Source organism: Talpa occidentalis, unplaced genomic scaffold (assembly GCF_014898055.3).
Source record: "Talpa occidentalis isolate TD23 unplaced genomic scaffold, MPIMG_talOcc4v2.1, whole genome shotgun sequence".
Taxonomy (NCBI): Eukaryota; Metazoa; Chordata; class Mammalia; order Eulipotyphla; family Talpidae; genus Talpa; species Talpa occidentalis.
Window position 1 is genome coordinate 123,081,925 of NW_026555331.1, and position 16,398 is coordinate 123,098,322.

Consider the following 16,398-nt stretch of genomic DNA (forward strand, 5'->3'; position numbering starts at 1 on the left):
CCCTTTGTAGCTATGCATCGATTTACCTGTGCAAAATCAGCAGCTAGTCGCATTTTTCCACTTTCACCGAGTGGTCTTATGAGACTGGCGTTGCGAATAAAAAGTTCAATTGCCCTTTGGGCAATAGCTTCAGTATTGTCAAAGACAAAATCCAAACATTCAAAGTGTTTAAAGTAGTCACTCATGACTCTGGCAATGAAACCTTGCAGTTCCTTCATATACAGAGAACAAGGAATGTCAGGCTTTCCTGAGCTGGATAAGGACCTGCAAACGAAAAGACAAAACAAAACTGCTGATGCACTGCAAGGCACTTACTTGATAACTATCAACTCTCACTGCCCCATTTCCTACTCACCAATACCCATTCTTTCACTCCTCAGCAACTTTTTCCCTTAATGGGAGGAAAAGGCATCCTGAACTATGAGCTAAAGAGCCGAAGACAAAGCAATATTTAAATGATATTGTGAAGACAGTTTTAAGGTGCAAGAAAGACTACTGCAGGAAACTTAGAATTCATCTGCCTAAAGATTATTGAGAGTGAAAGAGCAACCATCTATCTTGATGATTCACATAAGTGTTTTTTGCACTATGACGTCTCACAGTCTCTCCCAGCTTTGCAACTCTCCATCCACTTACCTGTTTTACCTGGTTAGTGAAAAAGTCATTAACAGATCCTGAAATAGCCATTTTGGACTTTACAATGGCAAAAATGCTTTCCTAAACAAATTCTTGGCAAAGATATCTCTGCTCCTGTGCTATTTAATCTGATCAGTCCGATAGTGGAACTCTGACTGTGGAATTGGTTATATAACAATATACATGGTATGCAATTGTTTCCTCCCAGATGATGAGGTTTGGAAAGGCTTTAATTTGCATCAACAGATGATGCCAGCTGATGCGCCATGAAACACTATAATTTATAAATGTTTACAATTGCTTTTTAAAGAATATTAAAAGAATGTGAAATATTTATAGGAAAGAAGAGCTATACCAAAATTAGAAATCACCTGATACTAATCAGTGAACCAATGAGATCACTGGCTACATAATGCTGAATCTTTTTTAAAATATAAGTGTTTCCATTTTGAGAATGACGGAGAGAAATTGGCAATGGTCTAGAGAATAACAGATATGACTCAAATGCCTAAGCAAGAGAATGAGGTGAACTTAATTCTTTTCAAATGCAGCAAAGGTTATTATAAGTAGGATGCTTACCAAAGGTCTCCCACTTACAGAAACAGATAGAAAAAAAAGAAAGAAAGCTTATGTTCCAGCAAGAAGAAATTCTGTTCAGATGTAAGACTGTCTTGACTGCGGCAAGGCATTGAAGAAGGGCATGCTAGACAGAACAAGGCTGTTTGCAGTGTCAAAGGGTTGGGAGCATGCTGCTGGTTACCGAGTATAGGAACAGCTGTAGGAAGTGACGGCCATCTTCACATAGGTTTGGTTTTGCAGATTCAGACCACTGCATGACCCAGCTTTATTGAGGTTTTGTCAGCCCAATGACTACACCCCCCAAAAAAGGGTTCTAATCTCTTTCCTATCTTCTTAATCTTTCATATTTTCTTATGCTTCATCAAAAGCACATTGTTATCTTGGTACTACTCTGGAGAATTCTTTCAAGATTTTGTTATTACATTTTAAAAGAACAGGTTTATTAGAAAAGAAGAAAGAAAAAGAGAGGTACCTGTATAGTCACAGGTGCCCTTTCAAGAATTTTAAAGTGGTCAGTTGGAATCATTTTCCTGAGGATTATGAAACAACACACTGAAATAGATGCATGTCAATACAAGTAAAATAAAATGATGGAGTCAATACAAGTAAAATAAAATGATGTATTAGACAAAATTTTGAAATATGTATTATGAGTTCTCAGTATAGATTAGAAGCTTGATTTAAATGAACTATAAAACTTGCTTGGTAATTACTAATGCTCAGTTTCCCCAATTATGCGAATAATTTTCAACTGAGCAGAAATTTAAGGGTCTTTATAAAGAGAGCTTACATATGCAAGTTGATTACAGAAGGATTAAACAAATGCACATCTGAGAACTGGAAAATGTTCAAATTCACATCATCAGTCTTTTCAGTGGGGGTGTGTGTGTGTGTGTGTGTGTGTCCACACTCTCCTCGCCTCAGAGGTGCTCATTCCTCATGTCAAAGATCTAGGGTAATCCTACTTTTACTGCCTTTCCTTCTCCCTTCAAAGATATAATTGGACATAAATCATTTTACATAAAAGAATTTCAATCAACATACTATATCAGTCAGACATTTATATTTTAAGTTTTATCTAATTTGCAAAGAAACATATCAGTCCTATTAAATACATTTCAAATATCAGGAAGTGTGTTAAGGATTACTTTTTAAATAACAGAGTCCTTTTTAAATATGTAATACAACCACATTACAAATAAGATTGGCCCAATTTATTCTTCATACTTTCAATAGATGTAGAGACTTTGAAAGGGTAGGTATTCACAATAATTTTTCCAAGTGTGATCCCTGGGGGCTGACCCTACTATAAAAGTTATTTCTAGTTCTTGAATTGTGTGATCCAACTTCATAAAAGCCACATATACATGAACAGACATAACAGATTTACAAATAATGTTCTAGAAAGTGGGGAAATAATTGCTATGGGAGCAATACTTTCAATACACTATAAAGCAACAGTGCTTTGCACTCTTGTATAGTCTTGTATGGAGAATGGCTTTCATACGGCTGCTGTGTAAGTAGAGGGGGCTGAAATGGAGTCTTGAAAGGCCATTGGAGGAAAAATGAAGGAGAATGTTTTTAAGGACAATGTTATACAACTTAAAATAATGTTTCCTACTCATCGCAACCTATCATAAAAGAACCAATCTGGCTCATTTGAATTTAAACAAATTAGTAAATATATACCCATTTGGGAAACTAACTTTCAATGTCTAATGTGTTATCTATAGGAACTAGTTGTGGCTCTGTAATACAATTACTAAAGAACTTGATGACTCATAGATAAGCCTTCAAAATTTACTTCACTTTGTTTTCTTTTCAGATAAACTAATGACTGGTCTAACTGATATATTTCAGATTATTTTTGAACAAAATTAATTTCCTTCCAAATACTGATAACCAGCATTTTATATTCTTATCTCCAGATATTATAGCATTTTTGTGTAGTACCTACTTTATCCTTCTGTGCTTTATACCATTATTAAAAACAGACTGACTTTTCACCATTCAAAAGTTATTTTGTAAATGAAATAACTGATTACAAAAAGCTAAAAGGTGAGTGAAATAATCACATTTTCTACAAACAGCAATACTAGTAGCTGGAAAACTGAAAAACATGAAAATAAATACAAACAGGACAGTTCAAAATTAGTAACTATGAACTAGGAATATGTCGTTAGAATACATGTCTACATTTGAATGCTTGGTTGAATAAGTTCTTTTTTTTAATCACTCTAAGCACATGCAAATAACTATTCCAACTTCTTCACAGATAGTTTTCTTGTGTACTGAGCCAAAACCATTTCACTCTAAAAAGATTCAATTAGGTGTTTATTACTATGACTCTTTTCTCAAGGTATATAAAATATGCATAAGCACTACACATGAAACTGCTATGGAAAAATACCCAAGTGTTTATGGGTAGGTGCGATATGACCAGATTACATTACCATTAAACTCTGAGAAAGGAAGTCCATTATTGGAAGAGGTTAGGAAGGGGCTTGCCCTGAAAGCCAGAACAGGATTCAGACTAGCACAATGCCACGAACAGGACATTTTATGCAAGGAATGCCTTGCATATCCCAGAGACTGAAGTACATGGTACTTGTGAAAAGGAGAAATACAAGATTGCCAAGGGAATATAGTATAAATGATCAAGAAAATAGAGGGAAATGTTGAGGGCCAAACCTGCATTAAGAGAAACAGTTTCCGAGGTAATAGGAGACTCAAGGAGTTAGGGTAGAGGTGGGGATGAAAAACAACAAAGGTTAGTGAAAATTTTGATTGAAAATTATTACCCAGAAAAATCTTCTTGATGCATGGTGATGATTATGGCCTCTATAGCATCTCCCACTGAAGTCAATAAGGGTTGCACAGCATTTCCCATAAGAACATGGATTGTCTGAAAAGGAAAAAAAAAAAGGAAGGGGAGGCAAAATTTTGAAAAGACCAACATAAAGAAACTGAGATGTGAAGAATATTTTGACTATGAGCTTTCATATTATATCAAATTCAGACTATAGGCAGTTTAACTATAATGCAACAGAAGACTGCTCCTCTCACTAACTGCTGACAGTAATGATTTTTAAGATTTAAAATACGTGGAACATGGCACTAAAAAATTTCAATTCTTCCTCTCCCTTTCAAGTTTTCAATAAATATAATGGTCAAGTGAGCTCCTAGAGAAAAGAGAGGAGAATCATACTATCATTTACAAAAAGAATACATTTTTTCAAGTTTTCTACAGGGAGACAAGATAAAAAGTAATTCTTCAAAAATCAGAATATTATATGCTGTAGCCAGAGTGACTAAAACATGTACTAGTGATTCTCATAAAGCATAACAGTTACGCATTTCATGAATGAAGCTTCTAGTTAGAGTTAACAGAAGTGGTTCTCAATTGGGGGCAATTTGCAACACCAAAGATATATGGCAATGTTTTGAGACATTATCTAATTGTCACAACTGGCTGAGGAAGTTTGCTACTAGCATCTAATAGGACAGAGAAGCTAGTAAATACCCTACAATAGAAAAGACAGTCCCCCACAACAAAGAACTACCTGATTTAAAATGTCAATAATGCTAAGGTTGAGAAACTGTTCTACAAGGAGATATACTCACTGGCTAGATTATGTAAAACCTTAGGCTTTAGTTATAGGTTTTTAGTGTGAAAATATTGACTGGGCTTAAGGACAAATCTAATAAAGGAGGTGAAAGACAAAAACAAACAAACAAACAAAATTCAATGAAACTACAACACTGTGCTGAAAGAAACAGAAGACACCAGGAAACAGAAATGTATTCCATGATGAAGGATTGGAAGAATCAACATTATTAAAGTGTCTATCTTACCCAATAAAGCAATATAGAGATTCAATACAATCCCTATCAAAATTTCAATGGTACTCTTCAAATAAAGAGCAGACATTACTGAAACTTACATGGAACCACAAAAGACCGTGCATAGCCAAAAAAGAAAATTCTGTGTTGACAAAAAAAAAAAAAGGGGGGGGGGAATGGAGGTACCACGCTCCAGAGACTTCAAGCTATACCACACAGCTATAGTAATAAAAATAGTATGGTATTAGAATGAAAGCAAACATACATACCAATAGAATAGAATTTAGAGGCCAGAAATAAACCATACTTATATGGACAGTTAATCTATGAGAAAGGAGCCAAGTTTATAAACTGGAGAAAAGAAAGTCTTTCAATAAATGGTACTGGGAAAACTGGACACTTACTTGAAGAAAAATGAAATCAGATCATTGTCTCACACCACACACAAAAATTAACTCAAAATGAATTAAAGAATTGCATGTAAACCACAAAATACATAGAAGGAAACCCACAAAATACATAGAAAGAAACAGCCAAAACATTCCACAACATTGGTTTCAGGGATGTCTTTGGTGATTCCAACAGCAAGGAAAACAAAAGCAAAAATAAACAAATGGTATTAAGTCAAGCTACAAAGTTTCTGTACAATTAAAGAAACGATCATTTAAAATAGTAAGACACCCTTCTGAGTGGGAGAAAATATTTTCACACCATACTTCTAATAAGGGGCTAATATCCAAGATCTATAGAGAACTCATACAAATCAACAAGAAAACAAAAAAATCCAATCAAAAATTGGGCAGAAGAGTTAAACACTTTCCTAAAGGCATAAAGGCAAACATGGAATCACAGTATTTTTTCTGATAAAAGAATTAAATTAGAAATTAAGAAGAAGATAAACTGTAAATATAGTTATTTATTAATAAATTTAGTTAAATTTAGTAAGGACAATATAAACTTGATGCCATAGCCAGGCAAAGATACTACAAGAAAACCACACAACAATATCCTTCATGATTTCAGATGTGAACATTTTTAACAAAAAAAATTAAGTAGATCAAATCCAGGAATATTAAAAGGATAATACATCATGACCAAGATCAGTTTGATATTTGAAAATAAATTACCGTAAAGAAATTTTTTACTAAGGTAAAATAAAGAGGTAAAATCATATGATCATTTCAATAGATACTGAAAAAGCTTTGATGAAACAATACCATTTATAGTTTAAAAAGTCTAAGTACACCAAAAAGAGAATTTGTTTAATCTGATACAAGCAATCTAAGAAAAACTTAGAACTAACATCTTACTTAAAATAGTAAGTAACTGAATGCTTTCCTGCAAGTAACCAAAAATTCAACAAGGTCTTACCAGTTTTATTCAACACTGCACTAGAGGTTCTAGTCAGTGAAAAAAGTCTTAGAAAAATAGGTATAAAGATCAGAGAGGAAGAAATAAAACTGTCTCTATTTGCATATAATATGATGGTTTACACAAAAAACCTTATCACCAGGCAGTTTTCTATGTAGAGAAAACATGAAATAGGAGGAGAAGAGAACATCTTGGGAAATGCCTTCATTTAGGGGTGGGTAGAGAATTAACAACAACCAGAAGAAACTGAGAAAGGAGATTAGATAATGTTTCATAAGTTCTTTTACAAAGGAAATCTGTCATACATTAAAAAAATTATCTAAAATAGCTAAGATTACAAAAATATTAAAGGTTCAGCAATTGGAATATTCCCTTATATAGAATATCAAACCCACTCATTAAGGGAGAAATGAAGAAATGTCACATATAAATTTAGCAATACAATCACTACTGCTCAAGACATCTCAGAAATAAATGGATTGGTACTATCAGGGCCAAAGTGATTAAATACTACTTATAGACAAGGAGGTTACAATAAAATGGCCCTAACGGTATTAATATTAATTATGCATCTTGTGATGTATTACATAATGCTGATGAGATGATGAATCTCCAACCTAAAGTTACATTAATTTTGGATGAAATCTCAATAGTAAAGAAAAAATGACTGTTATATGGTGGTGTTATAGTAAGTTAAAAAGTATGCTTAATATTTTTTCTATCAAATAATAAAAACCTACAGATCTTTGGTTCCTGGGCGGTAGTTATGAATCATAACATTCTATCCAATGACATAAGTTTCCTATAGTTTTATAGATTCAAGTTTGTTTTTTTTTCTTTAAGTCAGAGTTGTTTATATTTTACATAATATGTCATAATGGTTTCTTATGTGATTTAACTAAAAAGCAAGGTTAAAACAGCTTGATTGAATTCTGTTAACAAAGCAATTAAGTCTCTAATTGTTAGAGTCACTGCAGGAAGCCCTGAAATGCTAGTCTTCTTTTACCATTTCTCAAGAGTAAAATGGCAATGCTACAGCAAACTGTAGTTTGTAGTTTTTCTTGTATCATCTCTATTCTCTAAATAATAAATATTTCTTCTTGGAGTTTATTAGACCTCCTCTCCCCTCCCCTCTGCTCCCTTTCCCCAATCTTCTGCTCATGTGATCTAAATCCAACCTAACAGTTAACAGATACTACCTTTTTGTATTTTGTACCTATATTGTACCATGTTATAGATGGAGAAATTAAGACGATAGAAATTATTAACTTGTTTGAGGTTATACAGCCAGTTAAATAGCTGAGATGGGATTCTCTTACAAGCAGTTTGGCAGCAGAGTCTTTGCTATTTGGCCTTAGTTACTTACATTCTAGGTAAGTACTAAATAAATATTTAGTAAATGAATGAATGATGGTGGCAAAGTGTTGAAGACATGACTCTATTGAGTTAGTGAGATCTGAATTTATGTGCTATGTGACCTTGACTAAGTAGTGATTTCTAATTTGTATAAAATAGGGATAAAAATAATCCTAACAGCTGCTGTAATATTTCAATATATTGCATGTGACTGGAAAATAGCAGGTGCCAAATAAAGGCTATCTTACTATTAAAAGAAATAATTTCCTTGTTTTCTTAAGAGTTACCTACTGTCAACTACATATGGCTGTGAATCTTACACGAATATTACTTTTTATTTAATTTACTGAGTATTAGAAAGGGGGTACATTATAGTGCATACTATGTATAAAAAAATGGGAATATACTTTGGTTTCACATCTTACAGATCTGTTAAAGCAGTTTCTCAACCTCAGCATTACTGACATTTTGGGCCTCATAATTCTTTGCTGGTGGGGGCTGTGCTATACATTGCAGCATGTTTAAACAGAATCTTTGGTGCTAGATGCCAGCAGCATCCTACTCCCAGTCATAACAATCAAAAAATATCTCCAGATGTCATTAATGTCCCATAGGGCAGAAAATCACCTTGAATGGAAATCCCCTGCTTTACTGGGGTAATACTGAGCTGTACCATCCCAAGAAACAGTGAACACCAAAAGATTCTTGTTTCTGTCCATACAATCATCATAAGTAGAACAGCCTGTAAATATCATAAAGGTCTATTTTTAAATTCTAGAAAATATACACACACAAGTATCTTCTTTCTTTAGGAAAACTGTCAAATGCTACTTCTACTATATATAGAAGAGTTTAAATTATTTTTAAAATGTGACTTTTCCATTCAGCCAAACAAATAATTCTAAAACCCACTTTGATCTTTAGTCAAATATTAAATTAAATTTCGTTACCTTTAGGGCTGAAATTATAGTTTGCTCAGCTGCTGGTGGGAATGAACTCTGATTGGAAACCACCTAGAACAAGGTTTTGATCCAGTTATAGATTTGCTTAAATCATTTATTTTGATGATAACATGTTTCCATAAGCCACATATAAAAGAATAAGTATCATTACTTCAGAGTCATATTTCATACAGGTTTTAAAAACTCACCAGTATTTATTAGTTAAGATAGGTTGAAAATACATTTATGCTTAAAGCAAATAAATAAACTTCAGCTAATCAATACATTAACAATTCATAACTTGAAATGTCAATCTAAAAACACATTTACTTATTTCAAAATATTCAATTTTTTCTAGGCTGAGAGTAATTTTCAACAAGTCTTTAAATACAAATGTCAAGCATTTTCCTTTTTACAAATCAAACATGAAAATTCTGAAATTATCAATAAAGACATTTAAATCAGGGTAAAAATAGACAACAACCTTTTATTGCTGTGGTGCTTAGAGTAATAACTAAAGAAAATGGAAAGTATATCATTTGTGATTTTTATTTATTTTTCTCTGCGATTTACATTTCTGAGATTTACCTGTTAGTAACTCTTCAAGTAATTTTATTTATTATGTTAAATATATCTTTTTGGAAACCCAAAATATATAATTTTGGTAAAAGGACTTATTTAAAATTTTAAGTCTTCTAAATATTTATCTCCCTATTTGCTAAATATTTTGATTTATAGAAGGCTACTCAAAAGTTAAAGGGCATATACATAATGTATACTCCTATGAAAACAAGTTAAAGTTTACGCATTTAAAAATAAAAGCACAGGGGGCCTTCCTGGTGGCTCAGGGGTTAAGACTCAGCATGATGAAGCTGTCACCAGTCACTGCAGCATGAATTCAATCCCTGGCCAGGGAACTAACCCACATGGCACAGCAAACCTCTCCTGTCTCACTCGCTGCTCCCCTCAACATGTATTTCAATAGATCTGCCTGTTCTGCTCCCCACTCTGTCTCTGGTGAATCTCACCCCCATACCTCTGGGATACATCCCAGTTCTTGTATGACTAAATAAATAAAAATAAATCTTTAAAAAATAAAATAAAGCACTAATAGCACAATAGCAAAAAGAATATATACTTTCTACTTACAAATAAACATTGGTGATTATATCATAAATTCAGTTTTTAATATAGCCTCCCCCCCTTTCCTTTTGTGCAAAGTTGGAACCATGTGACATGGTGGAGGGCTTAAATATTCTTATTCTGTCATTAGTTTCACTATAACTTACTACTATCTACATGCTATCAAATTATACTTTTCAATAGGTATGAAGCACATATACTATACATGATTATGCCAACCAACATGAGGATCTAAAGTTCATGCATTAAAAAAAATCATGTAATTTTTGTGACATTGTAAAAAAAAAAAGTCATGCTGATAAGAAAGGTCAGATCCATGACTTTAAAATGAGTTAAATTCTCAGCTTATTTTAAAACCATATTTTCATTGTATTTTTTCAAAAAAATAAAATAATTTGTAAGTTTACTAAATTGAGACAAGAAGGAAGAGCTTGGAATTAAATAAAAAAAATTAAAGTTACCTTTGTTATTGACTGATGCAACTTAAATAGTGAATTCACCACTGCCACATTTCTTCTTTGCCCGTCAGTCAGAGGCCCAATCACCTGACTTGCATCGCCTTGTGTGGAGAGCTGTAAGAATTCACACAAAAAGAAATATCAAAATGATAGTTCATATTTAACTGGGGAGAAGTTCATAAGCCCCTGACAAGGAGAATTATATTATATGGGGTACAAAAACACAGTTTTGACTGTAAAGCATTAGGAACTAGATGACTGAAAGGTAGGAAGAATAAGAGACTCGACATCCAAAACTGAGAAATGCACATACTGGTGAATGCAAAAGGACTGCATTTGAGTTTTTAAAAATTTGTTCTCTTACATACAGAGGAGATAATCCAATGGCTAAATGAGTCCTTAATAATATTGAAAGTGGTTCTTATGTGTAAATGACAAGAACTATTATTCGTTTTTATATTTAACTATCTGAAGAAAATATTTTTCATAAATTCAGTACATCTGCTCACTAGGAACATCATGTGAATTCAATGCATGAGAAATAACTGAGATTGAAACCCTGAAACAGTAATAAACTATATAGTTAATAGGAAGAGTAATTTTATGTAACTGTTAATTTGCAGATGAAAGGACTAAGCATCTTCCTAAAATCACAGTTAAGGACTAGAAGCAAAAGAAATAAAACTGACAATTCAAAGGGTGAGTTGGATGACAGCTTTAAATTTCTATTCAGAAAATCTACTGAAAATTACTTTTGGAGAATGATAAAGTTGGTGACTCAAAAGAATATCTAAAAAGAACAAGAAAATACATTTTGTTATGAATAACAGAAAGTTAAGTTGCTTTTCAGACAGCTTGGTACTAACACTAGTGCACTATTTGCCCATAATTCCTGTTAATGTCAAGGCTACAGGATAATCGCTTTTTATGTGAATCTCTTCATAATTTTAAATATTTTTTTGCAAGCATACCTAGAACAAATGAGAGGAAAATATGTACTAGGATTTCATAGATTTGGAGTAGAATATGAACTACATAGTAATCTACAATGTTTCCCTGAATGAAAATCAGTCAAAATGTTGTTATACATAAATCAGATATTTTTAACAAAAATGTTGAAATAAGTTCTGACGAACACCTAGCTACAATTATAGTCATGGTTATAATTATTTTTCTGAAAGTGGCAAGTGTGTTTGTATTAAAATTACAAAATTAACTTTTATTAAGATAAAACCTTTTGATCTAAGTCAAGCTTTCTACCCAATTTTGAAGTTCAAGGCAATAAAAAGTTTTCTTTTTTTTATTTTAGTGAAAAGTACAAAGGGCAATTATCTGCCTCTTAGACTGGCCCTACCCTTCTCAAGCATACAGAAGACATCTTCAGTCAACTGCTGCCCTGTTATGGTCTCACAAAACAGAACCCCAGGCAACGATTACAAATCTCTTAGACCTGACCTAGGAGGTGCAATTTATTTGTGATCACTGAACTGCGGCCTGTCACTTTTTCTGGACATGTGGTTCCATGATTCTAAGAGTATTCTAATACTTTCTAGGTTAAGGGATGCTAATGAGCAATATATTCAAGAGCCCTGAAATTGCAGTATCCTTATATATTCCACTATTAGAAATATAATCTAAGCCAATAATACAATTACATGCATAAAGATGATGCAATCACTAAGAGAGAGAAAGTGGAAAACCCTGTATAACTAAGAATAAAGGAATAGTTGCGGATATTAAGCAATTCACATGGGACAAATGTTCACATAGAATGAATAACAATGAGAGATGCCTATGTTATAGTGTTACGTGCAAAAACAACAAAACAAACAAAAACACAAAGGCAGTTTGCTCTTACAAGACCAGAAAGCAAAAATGTTGAGAAATAGTATAAACCATAACATAATGAAGAATTTATCAAAAAATTCTAGTAAAGGACATACGGAATTCCATAAAGTATCTAAAAGGTTCAAATTATTGTGCAAGAAAATTTAATCCATTATAGACATGATAGATGTATAATCTCTATCACTGAAAAACTGAAGCTAACATGTGGAGAAAATTCCTTTGGTTACTGTTTACTTGCTCAAAATAAGATATGGGGGAAAAAAGAATCTTTCTTGATCTAATAATTTGCAATACAGATGAAAATAACTGAATTGTATTTATAGTCACTTATCAAATGCTTTGTTATAGATTAGTTAGTTCAGGTTAAGGATTATAAGAATTATCATTAAATATTGTTCAGTTTATTATAGCATGCTAATTATTCTATAAATATAAATATATGTATTCATAATATATATTAAAATTATTCTATAAAATTCTATATATCTATATAACTGTATATGAAATCCAGACCTAGGGTATGTTTCTGCAAATGTGCAGAAAAGGACAAATGTGTAGGTGTTCCCAGCAATTCATTTTTCTGGCAAGTTGGCCTAACTAAACTTCTCTGACAAATGAAACTAATTTTCTTACATACTAAAACTATCAAAATATTTTCAAGAAACTCTTTCGGTAGTACTATGTCACACTTTTCTAGTTTCATCAATAATGTACACAGAACATGTTCCTTAAGAAGGCAACTTGTACTGAAATTAACCATTATATATGCTCACCAGTATTATAGTAAGCAGTGTTTTTGTGCTATCATATATCTTTAAAAGTGACCATGTTAGAGTTTAGTAGGATATATACCTACAGAGATTGCTGCTTGAGCCACTCATTAAACAGCCTTTGTACAAGTTTCCTTTTTCTTTACATTTTGGTGATTTTATGAATCCTTCTCTTATTCCTAAAGCTGGGAGACTTTCCTATAAGTTACGTGTACCCTTTAGTGCACGGCCACTATGACATCAATTCTAGCAGTTTAGAGGATATTTCATTTCCTTCAATCTTATTTACATTTCATAATGCTAAATTGGTCAAATATTTGACTATTTTATTAAAAGAAAAAAGAAGCATTACTACAATCTATTAAAAAATAAGGACAGGTACATAAAACAACAGAACACATTCAATGATAATGTTACATCTTGACATTAGACTAATCCTTCACACAAATCTGTTATCAAAGAGATGACAGTTTGATGAAAGCATTTCCATTAAGATCTGGAACAAGAAAAGGATGTTCACTCTCACCACTGCTTTTCAATATAATACTGGAAGTCCTAGCCAGAGCAATAAGACAAGAGAAAGACATACAAGGAATCCAAATAGGAAAAGAAGAAGTCAAACGATCACTATTTGCAGATGATATGATAACATACATAGAGAACCCCAAAAACTCCACAGAAAAACTAATCCAACTCATCAATCAGTTCAGTAAAGTGGCAGGATACAAAATCAACACACAAAAGTCAGTAGCTTTCCTATACACAAACAATAAATCTGAAGAAGAAGAAATCAAAAAAACCATCCCTTTTATTATTGCAACAACAACAAAAAAAATCAAATACTTGGGAATAAATCTAACAAAAGAGGTAAAGGACCTATACAAAGAAAACTATAAAACACTGTTAAAAGAAATAGAAGACACAAAGAAATGGAAAGACATCCCCTGCTCATGGATTGGAAGAATAAACATTATTAAAATGGCCATCCTACCAAAAGCAATATACAGATTCAATGCTATTCCAATAAAAATTTTGATGTCATTCTCCAAAGAAATAGAACAATTATTGATGAAATTCATATGGAATCACAAAAAAACCCCGAATAGCCAAAGCTCTCCTGAAAAAAAAAAAAAAAGGGAATGGAGGCATCACACTCCCAGACTTCAAACTACATTACAAAGCCATAATCATCAAAACTGCATGGTATTGGAACCAGAACAGACACACAGATCAATGGAATCGAATAGAAAATCCAGAAATAAACCAACAGATTTATGGTCAACTAATCTTTGACAAAGGAGCAAAGAATATGCATTGGAGCAAAGAAAGTTTGTTCAATACATAGTGCTGGGAAAACTGGGTTGCTACATGCAAAAGAATGAAGTTTGACTACTACCTAACACCATGCACAAAAACCAACTCAAAATGGATTAAAGAACTAAACATAAGACCTGAAACCATAAAATACATAGAAGGAAATATAGGCGAAACACTACGTGATATGCACATCAAAGACAACTTCACAGACACATCACCCAAAGCAGTGACAGTGAAGGCAAAGATAAACAGCTGGGACTACATCAAATTAAAGAGCTTCTGTACAGCAAGAGAGACAATAACCAAAACAAAGAGAAACCCCACCGACTGGGAGAACATTTTTGCACACAACACTAATGATAAAGGACTGATCACAAAAATCTACAAACAGCTGATGAGACTCAACAAAAACAAAAAAAATAATCCAGTCAAAAAATGGGCAGAAGAGCTAAAAAGAAACTTCTCTGAAGAGGAAATGCAAATGGCCAACAGGCATATGAAAAAATGTTCAACATCACTTGTAATCAGGGAAATGCAAATCAAAACTACAATGAGGTACCATCTTACACCAGTGAGAATGGCACATATTAAAAAAACTAGCAACAACAAATGTTGGCGAGGTTGTGGAGAAAAAGGAACTCTCCTGCACTGCTGGTGGGAGTGCAAACTGGTCCAACCACTATGGAGAGCTGTGTGGAGATTTCTGGACCTACTAAACACAGAGCTTCCATATGATCCAGCAATTCCACTCCTAGGTATTTACCCAAAGGACACAGAAACATTAATTCCAAAGAGCACCTGCACCCCTATGTTTATAGCAGCACTATTTACAAATAGCTAAGCTTTGGAAACAGCCCAAATGCCCAAAAATAGATGACTGGATCAAGAAGATGTGGTACATATACACCATGGAATATTACTCAGCATTCAAAAAAGATAAACACATGCAATTTGCAGCAACATGGATGAAGCTGGAAGGGATCATGCTCAGCAAAATAAGCCAGAAAGAAAAAGAAAAATACCGGATGGTCTCACTCATAGCAGGAATCTAGAAAACTTAAATAAGGGACCAGGAAAAAGAATAACTATAAGAAAGAAAATATCAAAATCGACAAACAACTATGAACCAGAGACACTCTATGGCGGGTGGGGGGGCAGGGAAAGGAGAGGTTGGGGAAAAAATAAGGGGGTTGTAATTGTATGGGGAATATAAAAAATAAAATTTAAATTAAAAAAAAAAGAAAACAGAAAAAAAAAAGAGATGACAGCTTGAGATGGGTTCCTTTTTGGACAGTTAACATAAAAGTTGGGAACAAAATTAATCTTGTTTATACATGAGAGAAGAACAAGACCAGCACATAAGGATAAAATATAGCTTTGTAATTCAAAGCTAGCTACGTTGCTCCGAGCCTATATTCCTGTTACAAAACTCTTTTATTAACCTACCTTTCTTACTACTCTCCTCCTCTAGATCTTTTCCCATTCTTTTATCTTATAAGTCAACATTACCCTGGTACGTGGGATTTGGTAACTATAGGGGGAAGGGAAAGCAAACACAATTTGCTAAGAACAGATCATCCAGAACTTTCATTTTACCTCAAAGGACCTTATAATTTGAACAACAGATGAAATTTCCACCTACCCATGACCAATTACTGTCTCCTAAACTGGCCTTATTAATTAAGTTTGGAGTCATCTGCATATTTTTAAATCTTTGAAGATGAAAAAAATGTTCACTGTCATGTATACTGAGCTTTTCCCATTTTCCAGTAATGAATACTATGACTATTTCATTAATCAACAGAAAAACTCTTCATAAATACATAAAGTATAGAAATTAAGGCCTCTTTGGTTTAGGGTAATTAGTTTAATACAGATTGAATTTCAAACCACAGAATTTCCAGAAGAAACATAAGCTTATTATCCTCAGGGATACAGAAAGCTAAAATCCCAGCATCCTACTATTAAGATAAATAAAATTTGAAAAAATATCTAGAAGTTTTTATGTTAGTATGTAGTCTAGTACTTTCATAGTTCTTGAGATGTAAAGTTTAATGTAATTAAGCCTACAATCTTGTATGCATTATTTTCATAGCAATGAAGTTGCATACGTACAGTCTAAAGAGAAATTTTAAT

The 16,398-nt window shown here is 32.9% G+C and overlaps 1 protein-coding gene across 2 annotated transcripts in view; it reads right to left on the minus strand.

The window, feature by feature from the left end:
- Window positions 1-16,398, minus strand: part of COG5 (component of oligomeric golgi complex 5) — a 171,842-nt gene that overhangs the window by 30,001 nt on the left and 125,443 nt on the right. For both annotated transcript variants that reach the window (XM_037511550.2, XM_037511549.2), the window contains exons 15-18: window positions 10,331-10,441; window positions 8,736-8,798; window positions 4,017-4,120; window positions 27-264 (exon numbers count right to left, since the gene is read on the minus strand). In XM_037511550.2, coding sequence (XP_037367447.1) covers window positions 27-264; window positions 4,017-4,120; window positions 8,736-8,798; window positions 10,331-10,441 — 516 coding nt within the window. The remainder of the gene's footprint in view (window positions 1-26; window positions 265-4,016; window positions 4,121-8,735; window positions 8,799-10,330; window positions 10,442-16,398) is intronic.